Source organism: Brachyhypopomus gauderio, chromosome 15 (genome assembly GCF_052324685.1).
Source record: "Brachyhypopomus gauderio isolate BG-103 chromosome 15, BGAUD_0.2, whole genome shotgun sequence".
Taxonomy (NCBI): domain Eukaryota; kingdom Metazoa; phylum Chordata; class Actinopteri; order Gymnotiformes; family Hypopomidae; genus Brachyhypopomus; species Brachyhypopomus gauderio.
The window spans coordinates 9,523,915-9,544,672 of NC_135225.1; the positions used below are offsets into that span (position 1 = coordinate 9,523,915).

The 20,758-nt window shown below is 42.9% G+C and overlaps 1 protein-coding gene across 1 annotated transcript in view; it reads right to left on the bottom strand.

The window, feature by feature from the left end:
* Positions 1–10,228: 10,228 nt before the first annotated feature.
* The window catches only part of hs3st1l1 (heparan sulfate (glucosamine) 3-O-sulfotransferase 1-like1), a 28,002-nt gene continuing 17,472 nt past the window's right edge, over positions 10,229–20,758 (bottom strand). The window contains exon 2 of the mRNA XM_076975140.1: positions 10,229–11,752. Within this exon, the coding sequence (XP_076831255.1) occupies positions 10,619–11,548 (930 nt within the window). The 5' untranslated portion in view covers positions 11,549–11,752 and the 3' untranslated portion in view covers positions 10,229–10,618. The remainder of the gene's footprint in view (positions 11,753–20,758) is intronic.

Below are 20,758 nucleotides of genomic sequence, written 5' to 3' on the forward strand. Positions count from 1 at the left end.
TGGGTGGATGGATGGGTGGATGGGTCGGTGGATGGATGGATGGATGGATGGATGGGTGGGTGGGTGGATGGATGGATGGATGGGTGGATGGATGGGTGGATGGATGGGTGGATGGATGGATAGGTGGGTGGATGGATGGGTGGATGGATTGGTGGATGATGTGGTTTGCAAGAGGAACATGTATTGTGGGTGATGTCTTGTCCCTTGGACTGTATTGTGTTAGTGTAATTTGGTGTTGGTGTATCTCATCAGCTACACTGTACCCAGTCTATGCACCGAGCTGCTGTGAGATTCATGAGGATCTCTCTTACACTCACTTCCTCTTTCTCTCCATCTCAGGCAGTGGAAGTGGGAAGACCAGTGCTGGATATGGCACCAGGGCTTCTGTTGGAAGCCGACGCTCCCTAAAAACCTTATTAGCAGCAATGCCTTGTTAGAAACATCCTATTGATATTCAGGTCAAATCTAACGTTTTTATTATCCAGTTTCTGACCCCAGGCCCCATGTTTACTTGGGCAGCGGAGGTCTCTCAAACCAGTGGTGACATTCCATCTTGTGAAAGTTACTCTGTCTGATAAACTTGTACCAGCACAACAGCCACAACAACACAACAGCACTGAATGTAGTACTGAGAATGGTATGTGACCCAAACAATATCTGCTCTGCAAGGGTGCGGTGGTCCAAAACTGACCTCTGATCAGTAAGTCACAGAATGTCTGGGAAAATGTACATACTAACAGATGTACTACAGTCTGTATACTATAAATACTATTTATTGCTATCACTTAAAAAAAAAATCCTTCAAAGTTTCCGTTTATTAAACCTTATTTGGTGAACATTTTTTGCTTTGTTATGTTTTATTTAGTTTTGTTAGCTTATTATTTTATTTGAAGTTCAATTATATTTTTGGGAGCCAGATTACTTACTTTTCAAATGATTTTATTAAGAAGCAAATCATTTTTGTAGTGTAACTTTAAATCTATAATATGTCCTTATGAGATACTTAATAAAGCAACCAGGAACTAGATCCAAAGCGAGGTAATTGGGGTAGACAACTGTAGACAATTCTATTATATTTAAAAAATCTGATAAATTAATTTCTGAGAACATATACACATCCAATTCTGTTTTGAATGAATCATGCTGAATTGTAACACCTTTCCACTGAAATGAAGGACTCATTTGTATGCAAATAAAGAGTATAGGGGCCTACTGTGTGTGTGCATGTGTGTTTGGGGAGGGGTGTGTAACAGATGTGTTAAAATCACATTAAATTTATGATTAAGTCAAGGACCTTTTTCCAGTTATGCTCACTGTGGCACATAAAGGAACCCTCAAAACACAAACACAAAAAGTATCATAACTTTGTTGCAATTCTAGTTAGAAATCAGACGTCTTTCTCTTTTCAAGGTTGTTATTGTAAATGAGCTGTCACTCAAATGCTTTCACACTGGTTTGGTTCATTCACCAAGGGGCCAGTGTGTGTCCAGCTCGAAAAACGCTGAACAGGGGTGACAGCCAAGAGACGCGTGAAGATAAACAGAGAGGAAACTCTATGATGTAGCCTGACATTGAAGTGATGACTCAGAATTGTCTGATGACTCAGACAGTAATGCTTCCACAAAAATCCACATACCAAAACCAGCTAGAAAAAAAATTACTATCTTAGCACTCTTGCTAATATTCTGTCTAATATTACAGTGCTCCCGCTCTCCAACTGTACACATTAATGTATGACGTGAGTCAAGGTACTGTCTGTGCAGTAAGACAATGAGTAAGACAATGAGCGCCCCCTACTGGTACCATTTGGGGATTCTTTTCATACAAATGAAAACGAATGAAAATTAAACAAAACTAAATGTATATATTTCATTTTAGTTTACTTCAGAAGTCAACTCACAGTTGTGTTTTTTGTGTGTTGTTGTGTGTTGTGATGTTTTCTCTTGTTCTGACCCCACCGCTGGTGATAAGAATGAAGGCCACACGGACCTTTCTCCTTCCTCCTGCTATGCACACAATCCCAGATCAGCTCACGGCACATCAATGCTCCAAGGATTCTGAGTATGATGGTTTGCTGGCACACCTCCCGCTTTGCTATACCAGGTTTGGCTGTCGGCCACACCATATGCAACGCATAAAAAAAGTTGTTTGGGTTACAGCCCAAACAACATTGGGAAACCGTTTGTTTGACAAGTGTAGAGACACTACAGTGTAGTCTAAGAAATTAGACAGTGACAGATATTGTTGTTGTACATTACATTTTAAATGAGACAGTGTCTGCGAGTGCAGAAGGTCACCTTTATTTTAATGTCATTCATATCCACATTGCATAAACCACACAGATCACAGTTCTTTTTATACAGGGTGCATCTATTACAGGTGACCTGATGTAAATAGACAAATAAACATAACTGAAGGTATTTGGCAGGCCTTCACTACTCATTTCACTGTGTGTTGGGTTGTCTGCAATGCGAGGCAATCCTGCAATGTAATGTTCTCTAAGTGTTATGCTATTATTTCCACCATATGGTAAGACCCAAAGAACAGAACACATGTAATCCTAGACCTTCCTCTGCCTCATTGCAATGGTGAGGGTAGTGATGTAATCTTCACCTGGAAGTGTTTGACATGTTATTTGTAGATTCCTGGACGTGTACCATGCTATGTACATCAGTTCAGTCCTCAGGAATGACCCCTGACTCACCCTTAAACAGTTCATTGTGTCTACGTAGTCACAACCCCTCAAGCCAGATACCACTGGCTCCAATATTAGCTAACCAACCCTGTAAGTAGACATATTGCATGCTAAACATTTCCAGTGAATAAATTAAAATACTCATTCATAATTCACCAAACCTGAGGACATGTTTTTGCTGAACTATTTTTATGCTTGTGATTGTGCAATGCAGAATGGAGCCTGAATCAGAGTGCACTTTAGGTTCCCGCAGACAAGCAGGAAAGTCCTTTTGTTTGGTGTATTACTGTGGAAACACTTTATGCATTTCATTAAAACAAGGAAAGGAAAAAAAGTCAGTAAGTGTTTTAAAATGTTGCCATTTTCATTTGACCTCACAGTGAGTGTTTCAGACTCAAGGTGCTGGAGCAGTGAGCCAACACACACCCCCTTCCACTGCAGCACCGTCCAAACACATACAGCGCACGCCGTGAGCCTCGGGGGACAGCTGTTTTGAAAACCCCCCAGATTACAGACGCATTTAATTCCTGCAGGCAAGTCTGCCCTCACCTTTCTCCACACTGCCTTTTCTTTTCTTAGCCCCGGAGTTTCAGTGAATCATTGCAGAGAAGAGAGCACAACGATAAGCCAAGTGCAAAAGCTCTTCATCTCCTAAGGTTCGAAACGCTACTTTGATGTTCACTCTCTTTCTGGGACTTTGCTGAACACCCCCACACCCACACCCACCCCCGCTGCCAATCCATGAGTAATTTGTGACTTAGAACCTGCTAATTTACTGCAGCTTCAGTCCACAGAGTGAGCAGGGCAGGGAACAATCTTCCTACCGCCTCATTGTTTCCTTTTAATTGACTTTTTAACAAGGTATCGCAGGGGCAGGGCCGACAGCATGCGGAAGGCAAGAGAGGCTTCCTGTGTTTTATCGCTCTGTCTGCCTGTGGAAATAGCCACAGCCCTCAGACAGCAGTTCATTAAAGCTGTTACACCGTGTGGGGTGACTGTGTGCACGTGGGAATTAACAGAGAGCAACAGAGATTAACAACAGAGAGACAATGAAAGTGCAGGAGAAGAAGATGCACAGTGAGCTTGTGGGAGACACATTTTACGAGCAGATCAGCTATGCTGAGTCAATGTGAGAAGAGAGAGATGTGATTACAAGAGCAGAGTGATCACACACCACTTCACGGCCTTCGGGTTCTGGTATTGAAAGTATCGACTGCAGTTTCTAGGAGTTTCCGCTGAGAGACGTCTTTAGATTAGGAAGGTGCTGTAACCTTCATGTGGTCTGATATAATGCAGAACACAGAATAATAATAATAATAATATAATATGCAAGAGTGATACAGTCCCTGACAAAAATCTTGTTGCATAGGGACATAGTAACTTTAAAAGGTACATAACTTTGTAATCAATCATTAAAATAATGTCAAGGGCTTTCACATTAATAACTGGGTGCAAAATAAAACTGTCAAAAGATGCCTTGATGTCCACAGCTTGGTAAAGCCCATAACATCTGTTTTTGCAAGAACAAAAGTCTTTAAATGATTCAACCAATCAATGATAAAAGCTTCACCTGGGACATATGATGTAATTAACACATTCCCAGGTGTGTATAAAAAGTTCCCCAGCACACCAGACTTTCAACCTGACCCCTGACACCATGGCAAAGATTCACCCACAAACCAAAGTGCTGATCATTAAGACCTTGAAGACCAAGTCTGCTGGTGAAGTGGCAGACATCTTTAAACTATTTAAATCTATTTAATCTAAGTAGAGAAGATAAGAAAAAGATTTTAAGAAACTGGTGATGTTCATGACAAGCCCAGGTCTGGCAGACCCCTTAGCACAACTGTTTGAGAGGACCGTTTGTTGCTTCGACAGACCAGGGCCAGACCCTTTTCAACTGCATCAGAGTTACATGAGAACTGGTTACCCAGAAATGCTCTTTCTAGAAGAACAGTTTGTGGAATTCTTTCACACAGTGGAAAACCTGTTAGCTGCAAATACTGCATAAGACCTGATGGAACCCATCTGGACCCAACATTGACCCAGTATGGGGATGTCTGGGGGCTCTGCAGGGTGGATGGCAACATCTGCAGCAAAGGGCAAATTCTGCAGCAGGATGGCAGACCTTCTCACACATCAGCCTCTACATCAACGTTCCTCAAAGCAGAGAAGATCAAGGTGCTCCAGGACTGGCCAGCCCAGCCTGCCACCAAACATGAACATTATTGAGCATGCCTGGGGTAAGATGAAGGAGGAGGCTTGGAAGATGAAACCAAAAAAATCTTCATGAACTCTGGGAGTCCTGCAAAACTATTTTCTTTGCGATCCCAGATGACTCATCAATATGTTATCAGAGTCATTGCTAAGATGCATGCATGCAGTCCTCCAGGCTCATTAACACGCGATGTATTAATTCGTTTTTCCAAGGCAACCTGATTTATGGTCTAATGTTACTCTATATCTCCCTACCTAGGAACCTACTAAGTTATCTACTATGCTAACGCTGTGCCTATCTAAATACTGAACTACCTACCAATCTATCTATGTAGCTAGGAGCCTACCTACTCATATGTCTACCTACTTATCTAACTAGTAAAGTACATATCTATCTATGATGTTACTGTAACACGTTTGTGTATTCAAAATAAGTATCACAAGTATATGTATCATTTCAACATTATTTTTGTATACGATGATATCTGTGCAAAATCTGATCTTTCTGTCCTAATTAAATGATTAATGAATTACACAAAACCTTCTTTTGGTATAATAAGCGTGATCTAGAGGGCTTTGTCTTTCATATAAACCATGTCTGATTTAAATCGATTAACTACAAGTCATGTTATTATTTGTTGTTCATACAACTTGGATAAGCCACAAGACTTTTGTCATGGACTGTATAGGGCAAAAGTAGCAGAGAGAAGCAGCAAGAGGGAGAGACAGATTCCAAAGTCATAATGACAATTATGACATTAATAATATTAATAATACCCCTTGTGTTTGTCATCACAAGTTTTGGAAACCAACAGTCCTACAATGTTTGGCATTTAATATCAGATTATGATATAACAGATTATGCTTGATTCACTCCTCACCTCATTATCAAGTCCTGCATGAGCTGACATCACCGGGGGAGAAGGACACCAATATTTTCCATTTTCCATTACTATGCACTGCATACAAAGAGGGAGAATGTTTTTCTCATGCTCGAAGATCAAAATGCCGATTGGCTAACCCAAAGAATGAAGATAGCAAACCCCACCTCACTGTGTCTCTTAGATGATTTGATTTGCAGGATAATGACTTGCATTTTAAAAACACTCCCTGCAGAAGATTATCTTCCCTTCCACTCCTCTGTCCTCCATATTACAATCACATCAGCACGGCTAGTTTGAAGACTTGGATTTTATCTGCATATACTACTCGGAAGCAGTGACAGACACAATGACTAACGTCTCTGAGGAAACATCTCACTGCTTGTAAATAAAAAATAAAAAATACCCCAACACAAGTAGAAATTGATACAAAGGAAGATTTGCTCATATAGTTTAGGGGCAATATGGCTCCAGTACATTTAGTAATATATTTATATGGGAAAGCACTGCTGCACCAGCTGATAAAGCTGAGGCCGAACAGGAAGCGTTAGACGTGTTCAGGCCCAGCTGAGCTCCTTCACTCAGGAGGCTTCCTGCAGCACACTGTGACTCACACACCACTGCCACACAGCATTTTATGTTGTGCTATCAGATGGCCATAAGTCTTCAATCATCTTGTGAATTCTTTTGTTTCTTTAACCACCCGTCATTATGATCAATCCCATTCTCTCAACTCTGAGATCAGCGTTTTAATCCAGTGCTTTGATGTGTGAGTACACGCATGCTTGGCATGGTTCCACCAGAGTTACTCCCTCCTCTTCACAATTCTCTTCAATGTATATAACTCATCAGTACTCAGGGAGTGAACTGTGCGTGCATGTGTGTTTTCAGCACACGGGCCGTTTCCCTCTCCTACTGCCCTCAATGAATCAGCTCCACCCCTCAAACATGCCTCCCAGATCAAAAGCCTGCCTTCTGAGCTACAAGTGATGAAAAATAAATCAACAAACAGATGAATTATTTATCTACCACATTCTCTCTGAGGCGTCCTTAGCATGCAGCTCAGTAGTAAAGGCACTATTTTGCCTGAAAGTATTGAAAGTATCCGTTTTTTCCTCCAGCCCTAGAAAACCGCATGCTATGTTGAACTGCAGAAAGATAATATTTCAAATCCCTAAAATGAATGGATCATTAAAACTGTAATACACACCAGTTCATATTACATAATTGCTTGCTTCATTAAAACAAACTGGCTCCAAAATGCTCTATTAGCAGAACACCAGGTTACACTCAGCAGGATCCTGGGTTATTTGGACCAGCTACTGTCACACCGGATGACCACATGGCAGTCCTACAAAGAGCAAAGGCATAGCAGACACAAAGGCAGATTCATGTGTGCACGTGTGTCCTTCTCCTGGTACATGGAGAAAAAAAGAGCAGAAGTCAGTGACCTTCACTCAGTCCCTCTGCGACACTGCTAAGGACTTTTCCAGGTGAGTGCTGACCTCCCCACGTACTGCCCTGACATACTGACCAAGTCCCAAGAAGTGTCTATAATTGAAATAAATAAGTACAAAATTTAAGTGGACATGTTGAGTGGAACATCTTACTGAATTAAGCTGATTGTCCAAGTGTAATATTGTAAAGCACCATATCGCTTCACACGAGAAATCCAAAATGTTTAAAAACAAAGACACAAGGCACCAATCACTGACAACAGCAAATAACTAATAATAATAATAACTAATAATAACTAATAATAATAATAATAACTAATAATAACTAATAATAACCTATGTCTGACAATTTCATTAGCTAACTCCCAAAGGTAAACTGCATTATCTGTGGTACACTGCTTTCGACAGTTTTTTAATTGAACAAGTTTTTAATTGAACAATATTAACATTATTTTTGTAAAGTAAAAAAGCAAGAACTAATGTGACTGGAAGTGATACACAATGTGGCTTGAATCACTATAATACTATACTATACTAATACTATATTAATAATACTATTTTCTAGAAAAAAAATAATTTTGTAATAAAAATGGCTTACTTCATTTTAACCTTAAAATGTAAAGGAGTTGTAAAGGGGTCAACATGTTCTTTACTTCATTTTTAAATCCATACACAACTTTCTGTTGCTGGAACCTGTAACTCCCTGACATGCTCGGACTAAAAACATACACCAGATTTAAAATCAGGATTTTAATTTGTACATGGGAAGCAACCTGACAGCACATCATTGAAGAGAGGCCATTTGCTTTACAAGCTGAATTTTGGCTTCCATCAGCTTACCCTACACACGCCACCATATACATCATGATCCAACAACCCTGACTAACTAGATTATAAACCCTTTCATCCCACACCTCCACACAGCTATAGAAATGCACATCTCTGGTCAAGAAAATGTTAGCAGTGTTCCATCAAACCAGTGTTCAAAAGGAGATGTTTACTATGGCGTGGCAGTAGGGACTGGGCAAAGGTGCGCTGAGCTACAGGGAACGTGTGCACATATTACAGCTGTGCTGACTCTCGCAGATCGCATTCTGAGGCTGCAGACTCTCGTTTAAACGTCTCAGGCTATGAGGGCCCCTGCTGCCCTCCAGGCTGTCTGCCTCCGTGTGTAACTTCCACCACAGCAGAGCGGGATAGTAAACACAGGCGTAGTTTAACCTGGGGACATGTCCCCAAGTTTTTCTGTGGAAAACCTGTTTTTTTGGTCCCCCACCACTTTTCGAGAGTGTATTTGTTTCTTCTACACTTTGCATTTGGTTCATTTACTCAATAATAAATCGAGTAGTATGGTTTAGTCAATAAATCGAAACGAATGACCCTGATGAAAAATTCAGACAACGTCCATGTTTATATATTGCCGTTGGCAGTGGACGCACGTGCTCTAGAACTCAATTTAAAAGGAGCGCGAGACTGAGGCGCACCTGGGCTGAAACACCTGGTGTGCATCCCCGGCACTTTTCAAAGTTTCGCCCACGGTAAAAACGTTACCATTACGCCAGCACCTTTTGTGAAAAAATCGTACTTTTATGCGTTATTTTAAAGAGGTTTCTTTATACGCTTGAGGTAAAATGTTTTACTTCGTTTTATTCAACTACGTTCCTTCCGTAAAGCAACAGGCAGTATCTGATTGTGATCCAGCAGGGATGGCCGAGATGAGCCGTTATTTCAGGAGAAAGAGTGCTCGCTAGGTATAAAGTCTGATATTAGACTCCGACATTTCTTCTACGTACGGGCGCAGTTTAGCTAAGTGACGTATCCAGGCGGTCTTGCTAATCGGTTGGCCTATTGCCCATATTGCAAAAAACATTGAATGTGTAGTTGACTAAGCTGCCCAGAATATTCCCCATAAATTATATTAATAACAAATCACCAAATCTAACGTTATTTTACACATATATGTTTAATATGTAGCTAGCTACAACATTAGTAAATAAGCCCAGTCATGCGTTCTGCTATTGGTGAAATACTGACCTCACCAAAGATGCTTAATTCGGCTTCCATCAGATTCAGTGAAAACCAACACTTCACTTCACGATCAAACATTCTTTAAAGAAATTGTCATTGAAAATTGCCTTATAAGAAAAGATGGAACATCATTTGAAGTTGGTAACAAATTTTATTAGACTTAATTAAGATAAATGATTTCTTACACATGTTGATGTTTCCATGTGCTGCATAAATGAGGCTGTGATTTTGCAGTTCTGTGTTGATTTTTGATTACTGATGTGCCCCCCAGGCCACACACACACAATTAAATAAATAATTCCAAATGCGTTTCCACACCCATAGATGTATTTTTTTTCCTCCAGTATACTCGCATATCACCATGTACAATAGGAAAAACAGTACCATGGAAACCTCTGTGTTGGCAACCTATTGCCCAATACTGGATGCATGTTCCTGAGGCCAAATATAGTTAAAAATCAGATGCCTGTATATTTGAGAAGTTTCTATATACTGTAAGTGGAATAACAGCCTTATTTATGGATGCATAATAGACTTGTACTTATAAAATGCTGTCACTTATAATAATGCCAGATAGAAAAATGTAAAAAAAAAAAAAAAAAGATTTGAATTCTTTGTATACAGTGCTAGACGGTCCACCTGTTTGAATTTGTTGAACAAAAACACATTTTGTTGTGCAATGTTGGAGATCTAATGAATTCACTTTTCTTGTACTTTTACTGGGTACGTTCTTCATTTTACTTAATATTTTCACTTAATCTAAACTACTTTTATTTCTATTTGAGGAATTATTTAAAAGTAACAATACTACTCATGCACCTCCTATCTGCAGTACCTCCCAGAACTCATTCTGAAAGGCTCCTGTACCATGAAGAGCATGTGATTCGACACCCCCTACACACCTGAGCAGGTGCAGGCGGAGGAAGGAAAATGAGAACGGATATCCGATGTTACCATTTTGAAAGCAGAACCATTTATTATCAAGTACAAGAATATCAAACAAACAAAGAAAAAAAAGTTCATGATTCCACAAATTTGTTTGCTTCAGTCTTCCTCTAGTAGCTAACATACAGTACAGAGGACCAATGCTTTGGGTGTTCCCATTGCATTTAATCATAAGTTATTTTCTTAATGATTACAATTTACTGATTGCAAAGGTTTTTTTTTTGCAGAGTCAGTAAGAGTTCAAAGGCATTTAGGACAAGTATTGGGTAGGAGTCGGGATCATAAAGTGCTTCCATCTGCACCCCTGCTAAACCACTGCCAAACTCCCTTCTAACTACACCGGGTTTGGACAGAAAGCTAGACTCAGCTGGCCAAGGTCAGTCAGCCCTCCTGCTTTAGTGCCAGTCAAAGGTGCGCCCTACCAGCCGGTAGAAATTGCGATTGTGCTGGCGGAAGTAGGAGTGCAGCAGCTGAAGCACGGTGCTGTTCACGGGTGGGTGAGGCCGTCCCTTGGACTCGTGCAGGCACCTCTCCCGGCCATCGCTGCGGATGCAATAGAAGCCCTTCGTCTGGTTGAAGTAGAAGTTGGAGGCCACTATCCGTGGCGGCAGGTCCAGAAAACGCTCCACCCGCTGCAACTCCGGCAAGGGGTCGCGGATCAGCGTGTCGCCGTCCACGATGTGAATCTGCTCGAGGGGGAAGTGCAGGAGCCAGTTCTTCATGTGCACGTCGTAGAGGCTACGCTGGATGGCCTTGTAGCGCGTGTTCAGACCTCCGTTCCTCACCAGCACGTCCTCGATGGCCTGCACAGGCTTGTGGTTCTCCAGCCGGTTGAAGTACACCTGCGTGTAGTCAGAGATGACCCGCTCTGTCGGGTCCCTTAGGATGAGCAGAAGCCGGATGGAGGAGTTCATGGCGTGAATGCGGGCTGGGGCCGAGGGTGAGGTGAAGTAACCCGGCGTCTTCTCTATGGTGATCTGGTAGGGGTACGAAAATGGCATCAGCCTACGGTACCACTCGAAACCCTTGGCATAGTTCTCATCCCAGTCGAAGAAGTGAACCTCGGTAGCAGCAGCCGCCACGCCCGGGTGGATATCCAGCATCTCCAGCAGAGCGCGGGTGCCACCTTTGCGCACCCCAATGATGATACTGTGGGGCGCACGCTTGCTGGTGCCAGGCGGGGGGACCAGGGAGGGTGTTACCGTGTCATTGACCAGGCTCCCGGGGCCCGAGGTGGGGGCGCTGGGCCACATCTGGATGAACTCTGGAGGGGCGGCATATGCCTGTAGGACCAGGAGGAACACAGATCCCAGCAGACCAGCCATGGACAGGGAGAGCAGTAGGGAAGGAGGCAGCCAGGAGACGGGGACGGCGATCGGGGACGTCGTAGCAGTCTGCTAGAGGGGGCGGTCTCAGGAAGGTCAGAAAGCCCAGGTGCAGTCAGACCGGCAGGGCAGGATGGCACTCGCTCTCAGCCATCACGGAGGAGCAGGAAAATAAGAGCAGGTGGCAGCTGACTCGCAAGAAATCTGTCAAAGAAAAATGGAGAGTTGGCGTTAAGAGTGTCATTTATATGTAGTACATTAGATCCTCAGACCAGCATAGAGCAAGCCTTGTGTTCCAAGTAGAATAACTGAAATACAAGTCCAGTGACAGACTTACAAAAGTCGTCAATAGAAGAAAACGCTCAAAAACAGTCTGCTTTTAAAGTAGCTACAATCAATGACTAATGGAAAACACCGGTGGCTAAGCACAGCATATGTCCATGGTTGTGTGGCCAGAACTCTCCGACACGGGTCACGGTCTACTCTCAGATCAATACACGTTACACCCATCCTGGAACACTTCTATAAAAGAACAGCATTAAACACGAAAACATGCCAAAGTAGCGCATCAAAGAAGAAGGGCAAAAGTTTTTTTTTATTGAATTCATAAGGAATTTTATTAAACATAGTTCAAGTCGACTTCTGTTCACAAAGAGAAAGATGGAACGAGAGAAAAAGAGAATGTACGTGTGCACATACGAAGAGGGGGGGGGGGCAAACTCTAAAGAAATGCCTACTGACTGCTATCTGAAGGATTTTGCATGCAAATATTTGAATTCACATATGACCTTTACGCTTCATCAAATTCCTAACCATGGAAAACACAACAGTTATTCAGCTTAGACTAAACAGCCTGCACAGCCAGTCAAAATATTCCCCTAGTGAAAGGTCACTTTCATGGCATTTGTCCTCCACACTCGAAACTGATTAAACCTCACAACTCCATTACTCTGCAGCCAGACACCCTTCTATTCACTTAGAAGTGCCTTTATTTCAGCTTTCAGTAAGAGCAGCATACGGCCCCAGTCACACACAGATGTAGCAGCTCCACTTTCATCAGTTATTGCGGAGTAGATCACTAGGCGCAGCCTCAAATAAATAAACCGCCAATTTAGCTGATTTAGCCTGTTCATTGGCAGCCACTTGTGCTTTAAAGCCTCTCTGAAGCGTCGCTGCTGGCTTGCCGCACTCCTCTTTCAGCGTCTCGAGTATGCTGCTTGGAGCTCAGCTGGGTGACACCTGCATGTGTCTGGGCTGTGGTGGGCAGGGGCTGGGTACGAGCCTGGGTCCCACCAGAGGAGTGGGGGAGAGACAGCACAGGGGAGTGAGGGAGAGACAGCACAGGGGAGTGGGGGAGAGACTCGTCTTGCCACACGAGCTGGCATTGGAGGGTGGGGGGCGCAGCACTGTGACGCCACCGCCTGTCCGTGAGTGGAAAAGTTAGACTAGACACGGGAAGTGGGGACAAGATTGCTGTCTCATCCAATACAGTGATCCTCCTCTTCACACACACACACACACACACACACACACACACACACACACACACACGGCTGTCAACCTTGTATCTGTGGATGTGCTATGGGAAGTGTGGAAGCAGTTGCTTAATTCCGGGTTTGGTCTCCCAGACAACACAGGGACCTATAGTTAAATGTTCACTCCCTCATCAACATTTGGTTAAAATCATTCATCTCAATTGCAATTTACATTTGTGTCACATCTTCCCAATACACATACATAGACAACGCTACATCATTTTATCTATAAGGGGATTAGGACAGCAAATTAAGCATACTGAGCTTGATTAATTCCAGTATCTTCTACTGCAGACGGTACAACTGGTGTACAGTAGTGAGTAATGAGTTTGAAGTAATTGCATGTGTATGTGTGTGTGTGTGTGTGTGTGTGTGTGTGTGTGTGTGTGTGTGTGTGTGTGTGTGTGTAGTGGCAGGTCCTTCCACAGTCTGAGAGTGGGGGAAAACAGCAGCTTTTGCTACTAAGCGGCATTAATGAAGATAGAGACTCATGCATATGCAGTGGCTCTTTCTGTACGGTGAGAGCAGTTGGACAGGAGTTGTGCAAAACCTCATTGAAAGGGTTTTAGCATAAAACAATTATTAATTCAATGAGGCCAGTTATTAGTGTTCTCGGCCTCACAGGCTGAAGTGTTTTTACAGCTGAGGTGGTTTTATTAGGATATTTATGTCTGACCTGCATTTTACAGGCAATTATGTAAAAACAACATGGCTGAAAAAATACACAAATATGTACATGACCCTAAAACATTCTACATAACACATTTTTCAGACTACAAAGGCAGACCTCTGGAAGCAAAACCAGAGTTTAGCAACAAACCCTAGACTAGAAAAGTAAGCCATTCTTTCACAGCCTGATCACATTATTAGACATCCATCTTGGAGTCCAGCAGCAGGACGCAACTCTGGGCACAAATAGGATCTTGGCTGGTCGCCTTCATGGCGATGCCAGGTTGTATTCTTTAACCCCCTTTCTAGCCTTCCCTCTCTCTCTCTACTGACATGTCCTTCTCTGTCCTCTTTCAAATTCTCTTCCGTCTGTCTTTTGTCTTCCCTTTACTTTCACCTCCTTTTACCTCCTTTTTTTCTGCTGAACTCCAACCCTTCAATCCTGAGCTATCTGATGTGTGTTTTTTTCCTTAAGGCAGGCTCATCCTCGCGGGGCTTGGCCCCCGTGTACTGACTCATCGGATGACATCGTCCTCAGACTAACCCCACTTCTCCCCCTCATTTTTCTTTACCCCACTTTTAACATTCTCTCCCCGTCTCTCTCCCTCCCTCCCTCCCTCCCTCCCTCACACACACACACACACACACACACACACACACACACTTTCTCTCTCCCTCCCTCAACAGTGCTGCATAGCTTATCTTTCCCCTGCTCCTACAGCCACCGTTACGCCAGATTATTGACAAGTTGAGTCAGGTGTGTTGCAACATGTAAAACACTAAGTGTCCACAACTGAAGCTGCCAATAGCTGCAATAAACACCAAACTTTCACCCACTCATGTCTCTGTCCCCCCCCCCCCCCTCCCCCCCCAATCTGTCACACAACCGTCTAGGTCTCCCCAACCTGTCTCTCACCCAGCCGTGCCCATCCTCAAGCCCGTGTCATCACTCTCCCCCCCCCACCACCTCGTCCCCAGGACTCAACTCACAGATGCACCACACCCATAACCAGAAGTTCAGTTCACAGTGTATACAAAGTAGATTCTTAAGCAGTGTGTACATCCACAGACACAAAGTCGCAGGGTTCTCGGAGCTCCAGACAGGAGGGCCGTCCTGCTCCAACGGAGAGCGGCACACGCCGGCGGCTACATGTTCCACATACCAGTTCTCAGTCTCTGCTGGAACCCCAGGAAACATTTCAGCTGCTCTAGTGGATAAATCTAGAGATCGGGCAACATGCTGCTTCATAGCGTGGAACATTTTTATTGGTTGGAAAAGGACAAACAATAATATAAGCCACAAAATAAAAGTTGTCCCTTCATATTAATGCAAAATACCTTCACCAAATGTCTTTGTTTTCTGCCATAAAAGTTTCTTTTGATAGTTTAAGTGGGCTATAAAACAGATATACAGAGGGTGATAAAATATGTACACACCCTCCAAACTAGCCAGACTTGATGTACGGAGAATAGGAGGTAGAGTTAGTCCAGGCAGAGGTTTGATAAGAGCAATCTGACCCTTAAATGGTCGTTTTAAGCACTCTTCTTTCTGGAGAGAAAGCTATAGCTATAGCGCCACCTGGTGGTTGGATACCATAAGACTTCAACATTATGACACTGATCGAGTCGGACTTGACTGCTGTTTTTGCCTAGCACAAGCAGCGCTCCACACTCTTGTTATCCTCCTGGATCAGAATTTTAGATGTTAAACGACCATGTCACTGCCAATGGACTGTAATATCTGACTGCAGAAAAGGATATCATTTTCATTTGGATTGTGAGGACTCGTACGGAATGGCTTGTTGAACAGAGCTGTATGGCTCTGAGAGTGTTAAGATAGGCAAAAAGCCAACTCTGTTTTGGCTACAAACGTGTAGAACAGTTGGTAGCAGTGGAAGAAGTGGGAAAGGGAGCTATTTCTAGATGGCATAAGTAAGGAGATAACCTAATCCACACCCACATGTCAGCTAAGACCTTAATTATGCCATTAAAGAGAGGCAGAGGCGGGGGAGGGACGGGGGGATTCAATAACACTACTACTGTTACTTTAATTATTTGACTGATTGCTAGACCACTTTAACATTTAAATCCCTGCTTGCAGTCCTCCATGGGTCATTCTATAATTAAGGGGCATATTTCAATCAAAAAGTACTGACATGCATTTCTTACTGAAAAGATGCATGCGCTTTAAGGCCTGAGATTTATTCCTTGGTTTAAGCGATTATGTTGATTTGGATGACGCTTTCTTTTCTTATTTGAATTCACAGTGCATGTATGATCCAAGAATCACTGTACAGTATGTCTGGTGCTCCACAACATGGAATCATTGTAATCTTTAATATATTATAATCTAGAAGTAGACTATAGTCTTGACTTAATAAAGATAGAGAAGATATCAGAGAAGTCAGTACTACTGAGGATGATAAGATTAACAAGAAGAAATTGTTAAAAACAAGGAAAATAGAATTATTGCAGTGAGGTTTTTGCTTGTTACCATGGTCACCATTTGAAATGGCTGCTTGGTACTTTGGCAAACCCCATAACTAAACACTTGCAGTGAATGTCCCAAGTATGAATTTAGGGATGGTCTACAAGTGTAACACGGCTGGCAGGAGAGAAGAAATTAATGGTGTAACTCAAACTGCCTTCGATATATGACTGCATATGGGGATTCAACCAAGCAAGACCTCTCTGTCCCATGTCACGCCAGCTCTGTAGGACATCCCTATCCCCCCCAACTTCTCTAATAAAAGGCCACACTAGGAATTATCACAAATGTCACCATGGCCTTCTGGTCCCAACAGTTATTACTGGAGTGTGATGAATTAAGAAATGTTTCCACGAATGAAGGAGTTTCCAAACAACTCTTTCAGGATATATCGAGTGAAGTCACACACCCCCTCACCCACACCCCTGCACATTGCTATTGACACACTAGAAACAGGACGATTTATTTTTAAGCCTCGTCTGAAATGACTATATTTCCCTAGACAGAAGCACAGCAGATACACAAACATACAGCCCAACACACTCCACGTGCGTGCCGAGCAATGCCCATAACTAATCAACATGGCTTACCTGACTCAAAAGGCTTCTAATCAGGTTTCACCTAGAGCTGCCATTAAAATATGTCCTGCAAGTAGCTTAAATCTTGATCTGATTACAGGGGGCTTAACAGATGGATGTGGACAGACATCGGTCTGTGCCTACACACCACTTTCCTTCTCTTGATAGATAACCTAGCATTAGGATTACGTCTCTTTCTAGTATGATTACATTCCAGACATCAGTATCCCATGGGTCGGATAGATTTTCAGGTGCAATAGCCGCACTGTAATGAGCACTTAAAACTCTTTGGACACTGTAAATGAATAAAAGAGATCAGACACTAAAGCAAAGTCTAAGCGGGCCTACAGAGACCGTGTTCAAACAGTTGAACAGCTGTAGGACAACAGCTCCATTCCAATTGCAGGCGTTAATGCTCAGTTAGAATTTTAGGTGTGATATAAATGTTAGCTCTTAATTGCTTGTGTGCGCGCAAGTGATCCATATGGAACATTGGTGCAAACTAAACCCAGCCCTCTAAAGGACTGCTGTGCAAATTTTCAGTCTCATGCAGAAGACCCAGAAATGTGCATTTGCACATTTAAAAGCTTGTATCGGTGAAGGCGTCCATCAATGAAATGGCAAAATGGATTAAATAATGGTGCGAGCATCCACTGCAAAGACCACCTGCAGTGAAGGTTGTCAGCTGTGGGGACTAAAGGCTGTTTCGGTAGCTACGGCCGGGGCTGCTGTGGCAGCTGGGAGCAGAGGCGTCGGTGCTGGTACTGGTAGTGGTACGCTGGACACGCTCGAGGGTGACTGACGAACATACAGCAGCAGCAGAAAAGTAAAAACAAAGTAAATTCATTAATGAATAAATAACTTGAACTGTGTCCTGACGGGTCTCAATGGGATCACATGGCTGCAATGTTTAGCTACATATAAAAATGGCCAAAATCTCATTTTAGATTGTATTAATGTGTTTACATGCCCCAACAAATTAATTAATTACAAGATTCGATTTCAGCCACTTCTAGGCTTCAGTGTGAATGCAGGCAATGAACTGAAAGATCTACATCATCAATGAAACAACCTACAGCCAGACTGTAGTGTATTAAGAGCTGTACACTCGGCCCTCCACAGACGAAGTGGACAGTGCTACTGTTCACTGCCTAGATGGTAGCGGCTTTGCTTTTTAAACCATAACCTAAGCTGCATTCAAAACTCTTGCTACACTCACACAAAGAGCTCAGACAACACAGAACACATCTGGGAAGTCAGTCATTTAATGTAAATGTGGAAAACGTGCAGAAGCTCACACATTCGGAGCTCCACACCACCCCATTCAGGCTGCAGGGTTTTGTAGTCACTGGTAACTGACAGGATTTCCTTTCTTTTGTTTATCAGTAGTCTGTTTTCTGAGCAGACGGTGTTCTTCATTCCTCCATAATTACAGCAGGTCAGGTGTTCCTCTCCGTGTCCATGAGTTTTTCCCTTTTCACTGCGCTGAACCACAGACACATTCATTATGAATGAATTCCTCATCAAATAAAACCCAGCTCTCTCCTCGTGTTGGACAGTGGGGAGAGTTTAAATGTTTGATGAGGTCTGTGTGATCGTTTAGCGAGTATGCCGCCTTCCTGATCCACGCAAGGCTTCTGAAGAACTAGAAGTCACAGCAGCCAGAACAGAAGTGATGAGGGATAAGTACACGAACCAGTGTCAGGTTTTCCCAATTCTACCAGGTTTAATCAATTCTGCATCACCAATTGGTTCATGGATATTTAGAGTACTAATCACTGAAAGAACACTGATTTAGCCACTTACTGACCAGTAGTTAGAAAGTTAGGTACATGAAAGGTACATATAGTAACAAAACCCACAGCAATAGTGTTGGTTTAAGATCTGAAACTCATCTACGTTCTCAGTGCACATTTGATCCATTCCCTTCCTCCTTGGTCTGCATGGGCAAACAGCAATGTTGGGTTCTCATGGAGCCTTGGAGACCTCTCCAGTATTTCCATGTGTAGAATCGCCTGAGCTTGCATGGGACACGAGAGCCCACCAATCCCACGGCCGCTCCATCACTGCAGCTGCACACCAACTAACGGCTACGCATCTAATGAAGTTGAGATTTTATAAGAACCACTGGACTTGGCATCATCTCTAAAAGTGACAGTATGTTACAGATACCCATCCTTAGAAAATGTGCAGCATTTCATATTCAGTGATGTACATCACAGGTTTGGATGGAGGTGAACATGGATGGAACTGCACGTGGAGTCCCCGCCCTACCACAGCTCATTCAGCAGTCAAAAGCAGCCCTTCAATAGCTGAATCACCTGCACTAGAGCACAGAAGACAGCAATCTGCAGCTCGTGGGATCCCCAGAGACGCAATGTAGAATAAGCAATGCACATCAGATATGCTTGATCTTTGTGTGTGTAGTTTGTGTGTGTGTGTGTGTGTGTGTAGTTTGTGTGTGTGTGTGTGTGTGTGTGTAGTTTGTGTGTGTGTGTGTGTGTGTGTGTGTGTGTGTGTGTGTGTGTGTATGTGAGAAAAGGTTCCACATGAGGTCAGGTGCAAGCAAAACCAGTGTTCTATTCTGTTCTATTTACTGAGAAAACATCACATCCCTAAACTTCCTGGTCTGTAATTTCACTCCATAGAGGGAAGCAGATCGCACCCTGAGCCTTTATCTATAATGACGATCTACAATGTCGTATGCTTCCATCCTGGATGGGACGAGAAAGGAAGGAGGAGTCAGAATGTGTCAGGGAGAGAGAGAAGAGTACCAGAGAAGTAAAGAAGAGAAAGGCAGAGTCAGAAGAAAGAAAAAAAAAGACAGGAAGAGACAGAAAAGAGAAAACAGCATCAGACAGGGAGAGACAGCAGAGTGTGTGTGTGTGTGTGTGTGTGTGTGTGAAGGAAAGTAGAGCGAGTGAGAGAGAGGGAGAGAGTGAGAAGAGCATGTGAGAGTAAGTGAGAGCGAGTGAGCAAGAGAGATAGAGCGAGAGTGAGATTGAGAGAGAGTGTGCTCATAGTAGTGGCTGTTTACCAGGCTGGTAGTTTGCATTGCTGCTGCGTATTTACATAAATGTCTGAAAAGCGGGTGGCGATGCCAAAGTAGCTCGGCAACAGATTTCAGCAGCGTGCCAGGCTGAACAATAAAGAAATTACTCTTCACGCCAGCAGATTAGCCATCCAGCTCAGTTTATTGCATATTTTAAATGCATCCGATGTACAATAAGATCTCAGAGTGTTGAAATGCTGTTTTTCCTTTGACTGACTACTTTCAAATTCCTAAACATATCTGAAATGCTTCAAGGTAATAGAAACATTTCAATTTCAGCAAATGTATTTACATAATGACTGAATTAAACATTCACATCAGTTTAAAATACATTTTACTAGAAAATGTAAATAAGTTTTCAAACTTCATCTACATGAGAAATTATACAATGCTTCATAATGACATTTGGTCCATATATTTTATTGCAGTGTGCCTGTATGCTGCAGTTATGATTTTTTAAAATGTATTAAACGAGAAAGAAAACTTAGGCCTCAAAGTAAAAACTCATTTTCCACTGACAATCATTGCTGCATTAATGGTTTCAAGCTAGACAGTGCTGGAAGTGGCGAATACTTTCCAAGTACAAAAAATTAAAAAAATCAAATGCTTTTTGCCACATGAGCTTCTGGTAGACCCTTCCCTCCTTACTGCTTTCATCTCTCACACGTATTCCTCTATCCCTTCATGAAGAAATCATGTTGCCTTCAGCCCCTTTAGCCTCCAGTGCTGGGAGCCATCTCTGCTGCCCTGTAAAAGTGACTGAAATGTTTATGGAAGATGAGAGAGAGAGAGAGAGAGAGAGAGAGAGAGAGAGAGAGAGAGAGAGAGAGAGAGAGAGAGAGAGAGAGAGAGAGAGAGAGAGAGAGAGAGAGAGAGAGAGAGAGAGAG